Genomic DNA, 18,633 nt, shown 5'->3' with positions numbered 1-18,633 from the left:
TCTCTTTTTTTTCATCATCGCATGAGTTGTCTGAAATTTCGAGATTAGATGGCAGCACCAACAGTATATAAATCAAGCCTCAGAAGCTCTGTCGTCTGCTTCTCTCCAGGTTCCTTGTTTTGGACGTCTCCTTGTGTCCTGAAGAAATTCCTGAACTGGAAGTTCGAACTGCCAGTTCCGTTTGTGAGCTTAGATTGCAGGGAACCGAACAAAACTACTTCGTTTCTGTCGTCTGCTCATTGAGAGCTACTTTGTTTTGGACGTCTCCTTATTCTCGAATAAAATAACCAAACTTGCAGTTTGAATTCCCAGTTCAGTTTACGAGCTTTGTTTATAAGGAACTGAGCGGAATAAAGAATATAGTTTTTTTCATTTGAACTTCATCATCACCTCATGAGTAATTTTTAAATTTGACGTTAGATGGCAGCACATTACTATAAAGTGCAGTGTTGAAATTCCCTTACGATCTTACCAGTCGTCTGGTTTTGTGGAGGTCCTTTGTTTTGGATGTCTCCTTGGATGTTGAAAAATAACTGAACTGGAACATTGATCTTTCCGGTCAATGTATAAGCTTTGTTTGTAAGGAGCAAAGCTGAATGAAGAATTTAAGTATTTTTATACCTGAGCTTTGTCATCACCACTGATGAACCCAACATCTTTCGTCGGGAGATCACGTGACTCGGTGGTTGGCGAATACCTTGAAAAGGCATATGCGAACAATCCATTCAATTTCGGATACAGCCGTGGAAAAATTGAAGTGCCCCGAATGTGAAGCTATGTTCGGTCGGCACCAAAGCTGCCTTAAGAGTTCCTTTCAAGCGGCTTTGGTCGGCACCATGTTCTCCGCAATCATCTGCATGAAAATCATGGTCTGGTGATAGAGTATAAGGAGCACGTATTTTCATCCATCCATCCAAGGTGAGTTTATTTGTCGGTGGTGTTCCTTATATATAGAGGCGTAGGCAGGGAGGTGTGCCTCTGCTCTTAGTTTAGAAATTTAATTACAATTACTGACACTAAACCATTTGAACATTTTGGATATTATGATTATCGACTAGGTGATTTCTCTGTTTACACTCCCAAAAGAGGTTAAAACTTGTAATTGTCCCAAGGGCCCCCATTCCCTTCATTATTTGCATCCATCTTGATAACTAGAGAAATATTGAATTTATGTAAACAGCTATTTACTCTGCCGTGTCTGATTTAAATGCCATCCTCATTTCCAAAGGCAACTCTTGGACTGTGTAGCTGCACAATGCATAGCCCTAAGGCTGGAGTTGTAGTAGAGCGAAGAGATAAGCGGGTGATTTGGAAGGAGAAAATGCATTAGGGCAGAGGAAGAGGTGTCCACACATAGTAAACACTGTGGGGAAGAGCAAAAATTACCGGAGTGTTCTGAAATGTAAGGAGGTGATGATACCTCTGCAGAAGAGGGAGGGAGAAACAAATCAAACAGTAGATAGAGAAAAACCTTACCTCGCGTTAAAAACAAGTATTTTTTTTACTTCTAATCCTTGTTGAGTGGGCTCTTTCTCTTTGTCTCTCTGCTCGAGTATGTGGGATGTACAACAAAATTGTTTTTGATGCTCTTCTCTAGCTCTTACCGTTTTGCTGCAGTATGTGTTCATGTGTTCGGTCTACGAGGGGGTGTCAAATCCCAGTCCAGTTGAAGGAGTTCAACGTTTTTTGGTGAGAAGAAGTGCCAAAAATATTAGTCCCACACAGGTTGATTTTTCTCTGGAACCGCTCAGCTCATTTCAATCATCTAAACAACCAGCTATCTCCACCCTGTTGCTCCCCGAAACACCTAAATGTCAATGCTTATGTCCGATTTCACTGTTTGCAGGCACTTGATAAGTATTTAAATTAAACATCATTGAAAATTATGTCCAAGGATTATAATTATGTTAATTTCAGGCATGTTTGTCAAAATTACCTTGAAGGTGCTCTTCATTTGATAGTGGGCATAAATAGTGCTCACTGCTCAGGAAGGTTTAAAGCCCTTAATCCAAATACTCCAACTCAAAATTGTTTTTTCATTGGTAATTTTTGTCAAGGTTATCAATCTAGTATTTAAAAGTGACAGGTATGAAGTTATTTATAATTTTGAAACTGATGGGTTTTTTTTGTTTTGTTGCAGATTTTGATCTTTGGAAAGTGGAAATATGAAGAAGCAGTCGAAATGTTTCTATCGAAGGCACCATCAGTATAGCATAAAAGGAGGAATGCGGAAGACCTTTGTCTGTCATAGGTCGGGAAATTTCGTTAGCAAATCCACTGGCCAGAGATGTTGTAAAAGTCAAGGTAGCAGAAAGATTGATGCCTGGTATCCTGCAGAAATAATACTTCTAGTGGGCTCTGAAAAGGTTCAAGTACACCATTGGAAAAGTCACTTTGGACATACTAATGATTTAGAAGATCCAAATCTTACTAAAGCAGAGAGGCAAGAAGTTGCAAGTGAGTTCATATTCATTTTTTCTTTCATGTATTTTTATTTCATTTGCCCCCTCCTTGTATCCGCCTATGAAGGAAAGTATAACATTTGAACAATCAAAGGACCAAGCCAATCATTTTGATCTCGTTTCATTTTCATTATGAACCAGATTGTTTAGAATGTTGAATTATACAACTTTTTCTAAAACTACTACTTGACCTACATGCACATCATACATATTCCTCAGAATTTCTAACAAATCTGTACATGTCAGAATGTTATGTGTGTGTTTCATATTTTCCATAAAAATACTGAAACATTATGGTGTTCATCTTTATGGAGTTTAAAAGATAAAATCAAGATATTCTTAGTTCTATTCAAAGGAACCGTGGCCAGTCAATTCGACCAGAACATTATAAACACTTTCATTGCTTGCACAGCTAATATTTTGTTGAATCATGAAATTTTGGACTACAAAAATTTTGTCAAAATCAAATTGTCACTGATATAGATGTTCAAGCTTTGGCTAGTTTTTTTTATAAATCACTCTAGAATATTTTCATTGGGGATAATACTGGAGAATACTCTCTGGAGGATGACTATTATTTAAATAACTTGAGAAGATTATTATTTACCGGGCCATAACTGGGACACTTGCGTGAGGAAGGAAGCAAACATGATTTTGCTGTCCCCCACCATTGTAAAATTTGATTTTATTCCAGTGCTTAGTAGCCCTTGGTCCCTCGATGCCGCAGAAGTAGGTGACCAATCACAGATAAGCACACGATATAGTCTTTGGCGCGATTGTTGATTGGCACTATTGGCGATCAACTTATTATTTATTATTGCCTTTTTTCGTTATTGAAGTTGGCAACAGCACTGATTATATTTTCATCCACGTTTTTATTTTCTGTAATCCGGTGGTTGTACCGCTGATTATACTTTTAATTTTTTAATACTTCAATTTTTTTCATATTTTTCGTAGTTTTCAGTTTTTTTCTTCATGTCAACCTTCGAAGAAAAGATGCAGTCCTTTTCAGGGCCATCCACTTACGATTCTTGTTCACCGGCTCAGAAATAACGAATTATGTTGTTTATAAATTGCCACAGGAGTTCAATTCAGACTATCCAGACTTTAAAGGTGATTTCATCCTAGGCTACATGAATGAAGCTCAAGAGGAGACATAAAATATATGGCGAAGAGGTAATTTTTATTGATTCTACACGGCACAAACAAATACAACATTAGATACAACATTAAATTTCACGCCAGTAAACACAATGCAGCTATTGTAATTTATGCACCATATTCAGATTCTTATCGACATGAATTTTTCTTTCACAGGGTCATCTTGAGACACTATCTTAATGAGAAGGCAATACACATCCTGGCAGCACGTGTAAAGAACCAGGAGGAAAAAGATGAAAGAAGACCCACCAGGATGAAGCAGCTGCGAAGACCCAATCCACGGATAGAGAATATATTAACACAACTAAGCCGAAGAAGTAAGTCAAGATTAGAATGTATGTCAATAATACCCTTAATTTGTACCTTTCATGCGAATCGATGATTTTATGTATGATATTTTTCCTTTGAATCAACATGCAGATATGTAAGTTTTGAACCTTAATAGAATTCGGTATTCTAAACAATTTTTTTCATCCCACCCTCATGTATGTGCTAGAAAAGGATTGAAAAGTCTAAACGGGTGATAGTTTTGTCTCCTCCCAACCTGTTCATCAATAGCCAGTGGGGTTGACAAATGTTCGCCGTAGCTGTAAAAATCATGGGGGAGAAAGAAAAACTCAGCAAAAATAGTTTTTCTAGTGGCGAAATTGAAATGCAGTCAAATCCTGTTTTAGCAAACTCCATGAGACTGGAGAACAGGGTTGGTAAAAAAAACTTCTTTTTTTTTTTGGTTTAAACCAAGTTTTCCAAACTTCTAATAATTAATTAAAATGTTTATTAATGTAACTAACACTATTCCCATATTAATCTGCAAATATTTCTTACATTGTAACAAAAATCCACTTCTGAAATTTAGTTATTTTTTTGCTTAACTAAATAAATTACTTTGTTTGACAATTCTTAATGTTATTAACCATATATGACATGAATGTCGCTCTCCACTTGTTAATACAAGATATACAGAAGACCAGTGGCGGATCCAGGGGGGGCGATGGGGGCGATCGCCCCCCCCCCAAGAGCCTTCAAGCAAACATAACTCCAGTTACCTCACTTTTTTTCTTTATTAATCCTTAATTTTTTTAATTAATTTCCTTTTTTTCTCAAAGTTCCTTTCCCTAAAATTTGTTCCCCAAGTTCCACCTTGAGATTTCTTCTGCTGGTAAGGTCGAAAAAATAAAGAAGTCATAGCCGGAGGAGGGTCAATTGCATTCCCACCAAGGTTCTACAGGGATTCCATACGATTCGGCTGTCACGCTGCCTTTTCGCTTACCCCCTAGCGCCTAAGGGCTCGTGTAGAGAGGCAAAAAAATGTACACCCTTCAGTTTTCTTGGTAACGCGCAATAAAGCACAAGCCATCCAATAAGATGAATCATCGTTTTCTAGCTTTTGTTTCTTTTTTTTAAAATTCAGTCCTGAAACCCGCAAGCTTGACGGGGATCAAAAAATGGCCATGTCTTCGAAAAAAACTGTTTTCAGTAAGCAAAAATTTTAAAATAAATGGGTGTTAAGAAAATTAATTCTATTACTTTTTGTAGCACATCTGGGGTTTTCCCAGAGAATGAAGCTGCATTCGCTTACGGATTCACTGATAATGACATTAACGGGGGGTTCCCCCACAGGGTGAGGCTAACAGGGCTCAGGACGATTCTTATAATTTTTTGATTTTCAGTCAAGAAATTCACTATAGTGGGGCCTAAAAGTATGAAAAATCTCAGCAAAGGCCCCCCCCCCTCGAAAACGTAGCTCAAAAGCCCTGCTGCAGAAGGTGAGCATTTGAACACACATAGCTTCTCTATAATATCTATGAAAATATAGGCCTCGGCCCCATCTAATAATTAAAGTCTTTGTAATTTGAAATAAGTACCTGGATTAAACATTATAAGTGGATCGCGCGTATAACGCTTTTCCAAAAACCGCCATAAAGCGTTTTTCCGCTTGCAACGTCTCTATAGTCTGAGCATTAGTTGAAGATGGGACCACGAAAATGAATCGCACTAAGCGGGAAAAGGTTCTAAGAGTTCGGCCTTGAGGAACGTTATAAGTGGAATCCACTATATAAAATTGATTGTGTGGTGTCGGATGTTCATTAATATTGTGCACTTGCTATTTAACGGATTGGAAAATTAATATTGTGCACTTGATAATCATAATTAAATATTAATAAAAATCATTCCGATTTGCATGAAAGTAAGTTTTTGCTATTTAACGTATCTGTGGCGAAAAACTGTTTTTGAATAGGTTTTTGACAACCATATAGTCTGCACAAAATTGAATAAGAAATTTATTATTTTAAATCGCGCAATATTAGAATTTCATTAGGAAGTTTTTTACTCTTAAATTTTTCTTAATTATGCAGAAAAATTAGTACCCACATATTTTATTGAAATATGCGTCAATTATTTCTTGTTATCGAAAACAGTCTATACTTGTTTCAATAACTTTTCAATGCTATATTTTCATATTTAAAAACATTTTCATATTTTATCTTGACGTCCTATTCGAATAACCAAGATTTGCCATTTAGTATTTCGTGTATTTGTGTTTCTCTGATTAGTAATTCTCTGAAACTCGTGCTAAGGTGGTTCCAAATTAAAGTTTTCATCCTTTATGAGTTGTTTATTTGAAACCGAACCAGAGATTCAGGTTAGGAGATTGAGAGTAATTTTGATGTTCAGTCAGAAGCGCATTTACGGTTTTGCCGCCTGTAGGCTACACAAATTTCACCGCCCTTCTTCCACTCTAGTCTAATTTTCTTGACTACTCTATCCACGAATTTTCCATCCCATGTTATTGCCCCACTCCTGCAAGTACACCTGTGTTAAAGTCACTCTTTTAAAGGTCCGTCCCACGAGAGTTTGCTAGGGGACGCTGGGTAAGATAATTAAAGTTAAAGATAATAAAAGTCTTTGTCAGGATCCGCGGTCGCCTCGGGGAAGCAATAATTTTTATGGCTTTCAATACAAAGGCAGAGGGACGAGCGTCTTCCTTTGTGAATGACCGAACAATTACGGTTTACTTCACGCCCGCTGTTATTTTTGCGGTTTATGTCCGACAAAGACTTTTATTAACTTTAATTATCTTACCCAGCGTCCCCTAGCAAACTCTCGTGGGACGGACCTTTTAGTCATTTACATGTTTGCACCCTGTTTTGGTCACACGTGTTTGACGCTGGTTTTGGTAATTGTTTCGTTACTTACACGCACTCTAGACAATACCGTCTTAACCATAGACTAAAGATATAAATATATTATCATAAAGATATAAATATATAAAAAATATTATTCTTACTCTATGGTCTTAACGCATTCCCCGCGGGCGGGGGCCTCAAATGCAGAGGGGCCTCTGGTTTAAAATTTTAAAAGTAAACATGTCTCACCAGGTAGGGGGCTCAGAAAAATTACTTTTTCCGAGGGCCCAGTATATGCTTCTGACGGCTGACTCTAGGCCACTCACTGAACTGGTCCCTCATTCTTTATGCCACTCATTTGATCATTCACATTCTTACTCCCGCTCTAAGTCACGCTTTTGCTCATTCACGTGCTTGCAAACTCTCTAGGTCACTCACTGACACGGTCACTTGCTGTCTGGGCAGAGGTGGGTTTATTTGAGGGTTATACAAATTTCACCGCCCTTCTCCCATTTTGCTAATTTTCTTGGCCACTCAATCCTCAAATTTGCCGAACTTCTGAACTTGCCACCCTGGGCTATAGCCCATTTAGTTCTGTAAATAAGACATTGTCTTTAGTAACGGGGCATGAGGATGGTTAAAATCAGTGTTGCAAAAAAAAAAAAAAAATTGAGGGGAAAAACTGAAAAATTACCAGCAAAAAAAAAAGGCTGATGGAATTCAATTTTTCTAGAACTAAGAGACATGAATTATTAGTACAGTAGACTCTCGCTAATCTGGCACATATCACACCAGGGTGTACTGGGTTAACGAAATCGCCGAATTACTGCAAATTGATTGAGAAAGTCCATTTAAATAACAAACTTCTGTTCATAAACATGTGCGCACTATGTTTTCCTCTTCTATGCTCGGAGAAAACCGGCCTAAAAACACCGGATTAATGTAGAGATTATTGAAAGTGACTCTATACGTAGTAGGATGGGAAACTTTATTTGAAGACAAAAATTGGTTTCAGACGCAAAATATTTTCATAAATCGGGTATACAAAGCTGGAAATTTGTAATTTTTTTTAATTTTGTCGTCTCGTTTGAAAATTATAAGTGATAAATGAGGAAGTTAAAGGTATTATTTGTAAATACAGACATGTCATAAATGGGTGTTTTACTGTGTATAGTACTTATTTTCATTTTAAGAAAGGATACAAGTTTGGTGTGCTATAAAATTGTTCACAGGAAGAAAAATTAACTGTATAGAACGTGAGTAACTGAAAGAAGACTGCTTAATGTTCTCTACACCAATCGCCAAGTCCTCGAAGCGTATATGTGAACACGAAAAGTTGCTGGAGTGAGTGGAGCTCGGCTTTGGATGCTTGAGTTTCCAGCAGCGGTTCCGAACCTTTTCAGTGCATACGACAAGCAGACCATGAGTAAATACTAAACAAGGTATTGAGCGAAACAAGAGGGACCACCTTAGGGACCCCATGGATGGAAACAAAGTCCCTTTGGTCGGGTCCAGCGCCGAGTGGGGAGTACTGAGCTGATATGAATTAGTACGAGACAAGCAGATCCAGTTGAGGGCCCCACATGGATCTGCCGGCAAATAGATAAAATTCTCTACCGAACGAGACAGACCACAGAGGGCTCACCTGGAATCACTGATGTAAACAAAGCTCATTTGGCCGATCCCATCACCGGCATTCAAAATCTGAACAGGGAAAACATCTACCCTGTGCTGTACTGAAACCGAAACTGCCTTATCACGGACCCTACATATGAGAGGACAAAAGCTGCGCCGCATAGGTTCCGCTTTTTATCTGAAGCCATGAAGTCATTTAAAGTTTGAGCGGTCACTGGAATTTTTCGCTAGCTCAGTGCGACCCGTTACGGGTAAGGGGGCTGTCGGTGTGCGCGTAGTAGCCTACCTATTTATTTGATAACTACTTTGTTGTTGTGCGTAAAGTTCATGCTCCCAAGGGTGGAGCTGACAGGGCCGGGGACGATTCTCATCTTTTTTTTTTTTTTTTTTTTTTAATAACATACAAACATATATACAAGCATATACAGAAACACATTAAACATACACTTTTGACCTCAAGGGACATGCCTGTCCTTCCAGTAGGTCTACAGGGTTTCTCCGTAGATTATTTTTCTTAGCAACAGCCTATTATGGTTTAGGTCGGTTTATAATTGTTCAATATACAGTTTTTTTTTGTTTTTTTTTTGTATTTATGTTGCAAAGAAATTTTACATACAGATGGATTGTATCATGTGGTTGTATTATTGTTGTAATATAGATTCTAGACTGGTATTCATAGAAAACGTGAATATATTGTTATTAGATCTTATGTAATTATTTGTATGATTGATTGTATGGTATAGATTCATTATTTTTGGAGCGGTGTATCTATAACTCTTTTGAAATAACGTTTTATTTGTTTTTGGCACTTTATATATGTTATTTAATCTAGATGACGTTCTATTTTGTTTCATTTCTAACCAATTATTGTTTAAGAATGAAAATTTTATTAGTCTATAAACATAGTTTTGTCTTATAGTTAGCTTATGGCATTCTGTTTTGTTGGTGTTTATTGTGGTGCTTGTTATTTGGGATCTTATCTTGTTATATATATTATCTAGTTTTTGTATATCTGTTTGATATGCACCTCCCCAAGCAGTGATTCCATATGTTACTGTTGAATATATCCAAGCATAAAATAAATCTTTTAGAAAGTTATTGTCTATTGTGTCTCTTAGTCTATAAAGAATTGCTGCATATATTCTTAATTTTTTTATTATTTTTTCACACTGTGATTTCCATTTTAAATCATCTTGTATTATTATTCCTAGGTAGTTGTATTCATGTACTCTTTCAATTTCTTGACAGTTACATTGTAATATATGTTGACACGGACAATGATCATGAATTTTTATACTTAAATTTGCCAAACTATTTATGTTTCTTGTTTTTAAGCATATGTATTTAGTTTTCTGTATGTTTAGTTTTAGTTTATTTTTCTTGAGCCAGTTACTGATTTTAAATAGGTCCTCTTCAACTTTTTTTATTAAATTTGTAATTTCAGTGTCTTCAACATACAGTACTGTATCGTCCGCGAATGAGATTAATTTACCGCTTTTTTTTAAGCTATAAATTAACTATAAAGGGGCCCGTGAAAAGTCTGGTCTGGGGGCCCACTAGAGGCTTTAGCCTAGGGGCCCCGCTCTAGGATGTGGAGGCCATGGTCAGGGCTTTAGATAATTGTTTTTTCCTTCAAATGTTCAAGGATCGTCTCTCTTAAACGAGGTTTCTTGTATCCGAGTTAGCTTAGAATTCATTTCCTCTGGTTGACCGAGATCCTTATTTTATTCATATTATTTTGCCTAATTGTTATCATAACGTCACAAAGAGAAACGTTTAATACTTTCACAGGGATCAAAAAAATTAAATTTAAACGGAAAGTATCTCTCTACTTTGACTTGAAAAGCTTGGAAAAAGCATTTATCGAATACATTCGGATGAATTTTTATTTGTGCACATTGTTTTGTCCGGCTAACTGTGAGCCTTAATTTTTATCAAGCGAAGGAGGAAGAAGTAGTATTCTTGGAACATTTTAAAATACCAATTCTTCATACGCTTTTCATATTCTGCTCTTTTTTCATCTGCAAAGTTTTTACTTATTTGTACAATTGCTCAGGATACTGTTAATAAAAAATATTTTTAACTGGTAATGCGCATCAGAATTCCTTACAATGTTTATAAATATAACACACATTATTCAGTCTGCACCTCAAACTTTTTTTTCGTACGGTATTTTTTGCGAGGGTAGCCGGCACAAACGTTCAAATTTATTATCAAAAACAGCTTATTCATTAATTGTAACACCAGTTGCTGCAAGCAATTTTTTAAATAAGTATGTTGCATATTGAAAAAATATAATTTTTATAAATATAAATTTTAATTTAGATTTAATTTTTAACTGCCTTCAATTTTTAATTAATTTTCATTTAAATTAATTTTTATTTTCAATTAAATGTAATCGTAATTAATTTTAATGTTCAATTAATTTTTTAAATGAAAATTAATTGAAAGTTTTAAATAATTTTAATTCTTAATTTTTTATTAGTTTTTTAATTTTAAGTACGTTTGGCACCTGCGGACACTAGGTTGGGTCTCACCGATCGACATCTTCATTGTAAAAGATCGCCCCCCCCCAACACATCACCCTGGATCCGCGCCTGCAGAAGACTGGATGTTGTGAAGATATTTATTATTTGATATTATTATTATTATTTATTTTTTTTTCCTTCCTTAAAAAATTAACATCTCAAATAATAAATATCTTCACAACATCCAGTCTTCTGTATATCTTGTATTAACAAGTGGAGAGCGACATTCATGTCATATATATAGCCCTCTGGTGGCTCGTCGTCCATGAGCTATTAGCTGATCGGTTTCACCGTCCATTGCACGGTTCCGTTCGGCATATATACGCTCTAGCGAAGGAAAATCTCTATCTCCTCTGTAGCTTAGTGGTCAGAGCACTCGTCCGGCAATCGAGGGACCCGGGTTCGACTCCCGGTAGAGGCAGAGATGAGTTTTTTCCTTCCTTAAAAAATTAACATCTCAAATAATAAATATCTTCACAACATCCAGTCTTCTGTATATCTTGTATTAACCATATAATACAAATGTTTTTCCTCCAGTTACTTTCAGTATGCTTAATTAAGAAGTTATTTTGCAAAAACTGCTATAAAAATTTGGTGAATATATTGTATTTAATGAAGCTGAAATAATGCAGATTAATTAGCGGTGATTTATGATATACATGGTGATTATAACCCCCAAAGCAGAATGTTTGGTACTGTTCTGTGGCGAGATATCAGCTGACGAAATGTTCTGCGGTAAAAATCCCCATACATGAAAGAGTGAATTTTTGCACTTTTTCTTAAAATTCTTCCTAATTGTTCTGCGACGTACATCGCAGATTTTGGCACATTCTGCTTTAGGGATTATAACTAAAGTTCTGGTTTCAAAACACTTTTTAGAAAAGCCATCATCAGAATGACTCGAATTTACATGGGAAAAATATAAAATTAACGACACTGTACTCATCCAACATGTGGGAAGTTTCCTAGCAGAATGCAAATGATAGCCAGTCAGAGCAAAATAATTTAATTAGCATTGCACAATTTCATATAATTCATGGAAACATTACAAAAATGAAGTAATTGAACAAATAAAACTGAACTTGCTTAAGAAATGTTAAATATATTACCCACTGTGTTCTGGCAATGAGGTGAAAGCGCAAACATGCTTGTTCAACAACAGATCAGTGTATGTCATGATGTGGATGTGCTTGCAATTCAACCACTGTTTATAACATAATTCCAAGGTTATGGACGGAAAGTTAAAGTATAAATAGTCTATCTGCATTTTTTTATTTTTTATGGTGATTTCACCATTTGCAATCCAAGATATATGCCATGAAATACAATTCAGCTATATTAAATAATAATGACCAATTTTTAAATCACGATGCTTGAATGATGAATCGGTTTCCTTTGTAATTCGATAGTAACGCCGCTTGAAAAGTTTTCTTTGGTGATGAGTTAATTCTCACATCATTGACGGCTGATTTAGCAGCGAAAATCTGTGGAAGAGTGATGTAATCAGCAGTACAGGAAAGGGGGAGCCACGACCATTAATCTGAAAGTTTTCCCTTCCGCTTCGCAGATGGCGCTGCCATTCTTTAACATTGAGTGAATACGCTTACCTTTCAAGTGGCTTTGACTTGCACATTTTGCACTTTTTCCCTTTTGCCGAAAAAATTCTCATTGCTTCAGAAGTATCCATGTAAATTTTCAAGTTATTCTGACCAGTAGTTCTTATTGTATAGTTTTAGAATCAAAACTTTAAATTATAATGAACCTGTATAAATCTGTTACTACTATACAGGAGAACCTTGATTAACTGGGCTTAATGGTGAAAGTATGAAAAAAAAATTATTGAATATTAAGAGTGGGTGATATACAGAACCAGATAACGTTACTTCTTATGGGAAAGAAAATGAAAATATCTGTGAGATAATGCAACTACCAGTAAAATGATCGCTGTCCTGATTTTTTCAGTGTAATGGGATTTGACTTGAATTCAAAATTTGAATGTTTACTTTTACTTTCATGGGGATAGTTCTAAAAAAAATAACTAACTTAAAATAAATTTAAATTTGCTAAATTATATAAGATCTTGGTTAACAACCTTTGAATATGTTTTTGCACTAAAAAAGCAAACTCTTTTAACATATACTATTTTTCGGTTATTGTTGCTAAGGGAAATGAGCTTGTTAAAAACTGTGCTTAAAATATACACATTTTACATGAAAAGTTACCACAATTAATACTATTCGTGTTCACTTGGTTGTGATGGGAGCTTCCACTATGATATTCCGAATATACAATAAAACCTTGTTAAGTCGTCACTCCGGTTAAATCGTCATTTTTCTTCAGACCCTTCCAGCTCTCATAGACCACAATGTTATCAAACCCTCGTTTACTCGTCTCTGATTTCGGTTAAGTTGTCACTATGAAAAAGTTATGAGAAAGAGAAACAGAATATTTTTATGGCTCCCATTAAAAAAAGAGCTTGTTAACAGCATTGCCATATGCTTAAAAGTCACCATAAAATCCTATATATCCAAACGGAACAGTTTAAGTAACAAAAGTTACGCTGGGGAAGTTCATTTGCTGAATAAGGTTTTTGGAACGTTGGGGACTGTTCAGGCTAGATCTCATTTCTGCCTGGGCTCCATTAGAGAAACTGGACAAACCGCGAGACACCCAAGCTCTGTCGCAAGAAGCAACGTAAGCACTTCGGGGGGGGGGGGGGGGGCATCTTCGGCAAAACCAAAATTTATTGATACGTCAAAGATTACATATAGTGCAAGGAAATCAAAAATTATGTAAATCGAAGAATCAAATTAATCAAATCAAAGTGCAACGGGCACGGATAATAAATAATCATAGAAAGCATGGACTCAACTAATTTAGGGCTTGAAATTTAAACAAAATATCTTTGCTGAAAAAAATTAGACATTCTTTCCCAAGTTGAGGTCTTCAGTCTAATTTTCCGTGCCCAGGGGCCTCTCCACAAAGTCAAAAGTGTTCGAGATCACTTTGTAGTTGCATCATGAACTACTGATGAAGAGTTCAAACACTAAAATTAAATCAGATGTATATGTAAAATTAATGTGCAATTGAGAGTTCTGTTATGAATAAGAGCTACTTATTCAAACAGTTGCTCTGTTAGTCTATAAATTAAAAAGTACTAGTTTAAATCTAAATGTACAGTACATTTCACTACACAAGTAATAAGAGATAAAAAAGGTAAAAAATTGCTATTATTTTTTCTTTCGCAATCTATAAATTTTATTCATATTGTTATTTTGATTCATACTTTAATAAATGTCATATTACTTTAAATTTATACGATTTTCATAACGTTATGCACATTAAATCTGACGGAACTCCGCTTAAGTCGTCATAATTTTTCTTTAACTTGAGGTGACGACTTATCGAGGTTTTACTGTATTTGAGTATGCTGTGAGCAGAGGCCGATTTAACGGCAGTGGCACGCCCGGGGCCCCACTTAAGAGAACTGCAAAATACCCACACTTTTTCTGATTAAAGGGGCCCCTCCTTCTGCGCTCGAGATTTCAAACGACCTCAATCCGCTTCTGGTTATAACGACATATTTTCCATACGGCATTTCTATAAATCGATAAAATTATGATGTAAAAATCTTTGCCAAGCGTTTGAACTCATAATGGAACAATTTTTTTTCATTTATCAGATCTTAATTTCATTTAATCGCCCGTTTTACGACCCCTTATATTTTGCGGCCTAGTAATATATGCATAGCCCCCCACATCCTGAAGTAGCGCCCTAGGCTGGGATCTTTTGCGGGCCCTCGTATGATGTATTTACAGCGTGAAAAAATAAAAAATAATGAAAATCGTCCCGGGCCCCAGGGCTGGAGCCTTGCCAGCCCACCCCTTGTGGGGGCCATGAATATATGTGCGACCGCTGACTTTTGTAAGTTCGGCGCTGATTCAGGCTTGTAAGAAGACCGTTGTAAGCAACCGGGGAACTGCCCTAAGGGCCCAAGCCAAATGGGCCAAATCTCAGAAAATGTACACATATTTAGCATAACAATAGCTCTTTTTAAGGGGGTCGTAAGAAAAGTCTGCATGGGGGCCCCCCGATAAGGCACGCTACGGATCTGTACTGATGTAATGCAACCATATTTCCCAAAACGCGGCAGTGAATGATTTTTGTTGAGGTGAAACATTTCTAATTAAAAAAATATTTTAACACATTTCTCTAAGGCCGGTATTACAAACTTTGATAAAATCCCTTTTATAAAACTTTTATAGTGTAATACCGGCCTTAAACAAATTCCACCTAATTCCGGGATTAGACCGGTATTACACTATAAAAGTTTGATAAATCCCTTTTATAAAACTTGATAAATCTAACCAATAAGGTTATTGGTTACATTCTAGAAAATACAACCGTTGACCTTATTGGCTGCATTTATCAAGTTTTATAATAGTACTTTTATCAAACTTTTATAGTGTAATACCGGCCTTACACTACAAAATTCTAATAAAAATACTTTTATATAACTTGAAAAATGCCAATAATAAGATTATTGGTTACATTCTAGAAAATGCAACCGATGATCTCATTGGTAGCATTTTTCAAGTTTTGTAAAAGGACTTTTATCAAACTTTTATAGTGTAATCCCGTATTTTGATTGAAATGAAATGAAAAAAAATGTTATACCGTAAAATACAGAAAATATGGTCATTTAGTTTTCTTGAGCAAGTTTTTGTTTCAAGAGTTGGCAACAAACCATCTCTATCTCTCTTGGCGTTCAGAATTACCTCTTTCATTAATTCTGGAGTAATTGCTGTCATTGATTTCAAATTTGCAATAATTCTGCTTAGGGGTCATTCAAGTATTACGTCAGCATCGGGGGGTGGGAGGGGGTTTCGGATTTGCTGACTTTTGATGACAGGGGGGGGGGTTGAAGGTTGCTTACGTCATCATCAACCACCCCTTTTTGAAGATATGAAATATTCTAAGCTGCTGACGAAATTTTGCTGACAGTGGGGGGGGGGGGGGGGGGGTGGTCAGCGTTTTGCTGACTTTTGCTGCCAAGGGGGAAAGGGGGGGGTCAAAAATGGCTGAAAATCTGCTTACTTAATACTTGAATGGTCCCTTATTAGAGAGAAGGTCCAAATGTGGGTTACGATATAAATATGGGCAGAGGAGCACACATAGAAGACCATGTGGACTCATGCCCCTACCCCCTAAACCCAACCAAAAATTTAAAAAATAATAATGTTTTCGTGAAAAAAAATTGACTAAAATATCATACAAAAGGTATTTTCTTTCAAGGTTTGAATTCCTGTTGATTTAAATGCTTTTTGAAGGTTGGTAGCCCTAAATTGCTCCTTAAGAAAGTTTTTGTGCTCCGTCCGAAGGTCGATCCTGTGCACCCCCCCCCCCCCCGAATATCGACTTTTTTTCTTTCTTTCAAACCGAGCACAACTCCGGTACTATCGCCATGGGCAATTTTCTTCCAAGTGAGTTGTGCCGCAAGTGTGAGTATTTTTCAGTGCTGCCACCTACATTTGAAATATAGATGTCAGTACGGGAAAAATCAGACACATTACTTGAATATGAGCTCGTTGTTGCATTAACTAGGAGGTTCCGCAGCTTGGTGACGAGGGCATGAAAGTATCATATAGTGGTACCATTGGCGTACGCAGGGGCCTCCCTCCCCGGAATTGTGCCACGGGTCACTTGATCGATCTGTAAATGTGTCGCTTAGTTTATTTTTACAAAATTAGGTTTGAGGTGGCGAGCCACATCCCGTAGGGCCAAATTTGGCCCGCGGGTCATAGGTTTAAGGGGTTCCCGTATTTTACTTCATTTAAGATCCCGGTTCCCCTTATTATTCTCATTATGGTCATGTTTTTTCGTCAAATATATTTTTGTTTACTACGACTTGTGTAGCAGTCGTTTGTTTCCCGCCCTCCATCCATTTTTACAGCAATTAGCAAACTTATCATAAATTACATTTTTGGCTACAATCAGTGATATCCTGTATTTAAGACCGCAATTTCCCACCTTTTTCTTGCTGATGTATGGTGAACTCTTAAGTATGAAGATACAATTTTTATTTGAACCTATATGGAAATTAGTAATATCAATTACAATAACTGAATAATTTTTCATTCCGTTAGAACCGAAACATCAAATCTGCCTGCAGACCCCCCCCCCCCTCCATGCCATCGTCGCGGACCATTGGTTGAGAAACGCTGTTTTAGAGCAAACTGAGAAGATAGGGCCCAAATTTTTCCAGCTCTAGTATTTTTATAGATGTCATTTTTATAGTCTTAAAGTGCAAAATATATGCATCAATCTAAAACCTAATAGAATATATTTATATAAGATATCTTAGGTATATATGCAGATAAAATTTGAAATGAACAAAAATAACTCGAACGTATTTTAGTGTATTTGCATATAGTGTAATTGAACATAGATTGCCAAACCGAATTAATAATTTCATCGGTATGTAGTAAACTTTTGAACAATATTTTAGTTTTTTCCCAATCGAAATTTTCGGCGTATTTTTCCCATTCTTAAGCAAGAAAAACTCTATTTCTCGAAAACACTCTGTCTTCGGTCCAATCAGTTTCGAGATAGAGAGGTTTGACTGGAAGCGCTGGTTAGGGAGAAGAAAAGAATTCTCTGAAGGAACGGCTTTGTGTTTCTGGTTGATTTTTCTGATTTCTACAAGTATAGAGCAGTAGCGTGTTGTTGAACTGTTATAGGTTGTTGTAGTTCCTATTTTGACAAAAAGGTTATTGTTAAAATACGAGTTGGTCATAATAATGTGACTCAACCGTGTAACACAAAGTTATGGCAACTTTCATGTTCAGGCTCAAAAAAATTTTTTTTATTTTGATTTCAGTATCAAGTTTGGGGAAAATAAATGAAATTGGAGCAATTCATCCGCTCATAGAACTTACAGCAGCTTACACGAGCCCTATTAAAAAAATATTCCATTAATATCATCATTTTTTTGTATAATTGGTAAATAATAATTTGTAATTTCTCAATTGTTATCTAATATAATATAGAAATTTCTAAGAAAAATACCGCGGTCTTATTTAGGGGCCCTCACCCAGGATTGAGACCGCCCTTTCCCTGATCTCCGGAACTGTTCAGCGAGTTTCCCTCTAGGGAGGGCAGTTCTATGCACCGCTGCCTCTAAATCAAAAGGTCCCTCACAGTCAGCTGGAAGTAACAGCTTACATTTACATAGTTAATTTCGGGAAAACTTACACATTTACTTTCGGGAATTACTGTACTAGATCTCATCTTGTAGGTCCTCCAATGGCCATGAAGCCTCCTTATTGCCAAGAAGCCCCCCCCCCCTCCGTACCATACCCGGATAGGATCATGATATGTGTATACAGAGGAAGGGCGATGGGAATGCCATCCCATCGCGAATGCAGTGGTTTCTCTTCACACAAATGAGGATTTTCGGAACCCCAAAATCTCCAGAGTTTTGTTGTTTTTTTTTTTAATTTCAAAAAATTAAAAACAAAACTAAATTTTCGAAATTTCTGTACAACATTCTTACAGTTTTGCTAATAAACGTACCGTTTACCGCATAATTCTGTTGATCTTTGTTGTAGAGATATTTAATTTTGAAATAAGGGCTTATTCGCTGATCACCGTGTATTTGGCAGACGTTCAAATAAAATCAAATTTATCCATTTTCACACGTACAGAAAGATTTAACAT

At 36.4% G+C, this 18,633-nt stretch overlaps 1 protein-coding gene across 2 annotated transcripts; it reads left to right on the top strand.

Moving 5' to 3' along the window:
• Nucleotides 1-544: 544 nt before the first annotated feature.
• On the top strand, nt 545-9,484 carry LOC149084002 (uncharacterized). Of its 2 annotated transcripts, none has more exons than XR_016192937.1 (4): nt 545-918; nt 2,141-2,457; nt 3,545-3,638; nt 3,780-3,941. XR_016192937.1 is itself a non-coding variant. In XM_089234350.1 (4 exons), exons 2-4 carry the CDS (start codon nt 3,628-3,630, stop codon nt 8,013-8,015), a joined length of 204 nt encoding a protein of 67 aa, XP_089090476.1. In that variant the 5' UTR covers nt 545-918; nt 2,141-3,627; the 3' UTR covers nt 8,016-9,484. The 2 variants fall into 2 exon arrangements, 1 of the variants encoding a protein (XP_089090476.1); XM_089234350.1 differs by adding an exon at nt 7,984-9,484 and having other exon boundaries at nt 2,141-3,638; nt 3,780-3,940.
• Nucleotides 9,485-18,633: the final 9,149 nt, after the last annotated feature.

The sequence above is a fragment of the Pholcus phalangioides genome, unplaced genomic scaffold (assembly GCF_987345545.1).
Source record: "Pholcus phalangioides strain wild (caught in Gottingen) unplaced genomic scaffold, Ppha-v1.0 ptg000008l_1, whole genome shotgun sequence".
NCBI classification, from domain to species: domain Eukaryota; kingdom Metazoa; phylum Arthropoda; class Arachnida; order Araneae; family Pholcidae; genus Pholcus; species Pholcus phalangioides.
This window is presented reverse-complemented; position numbering and strand designations above follow the sequence as displayed.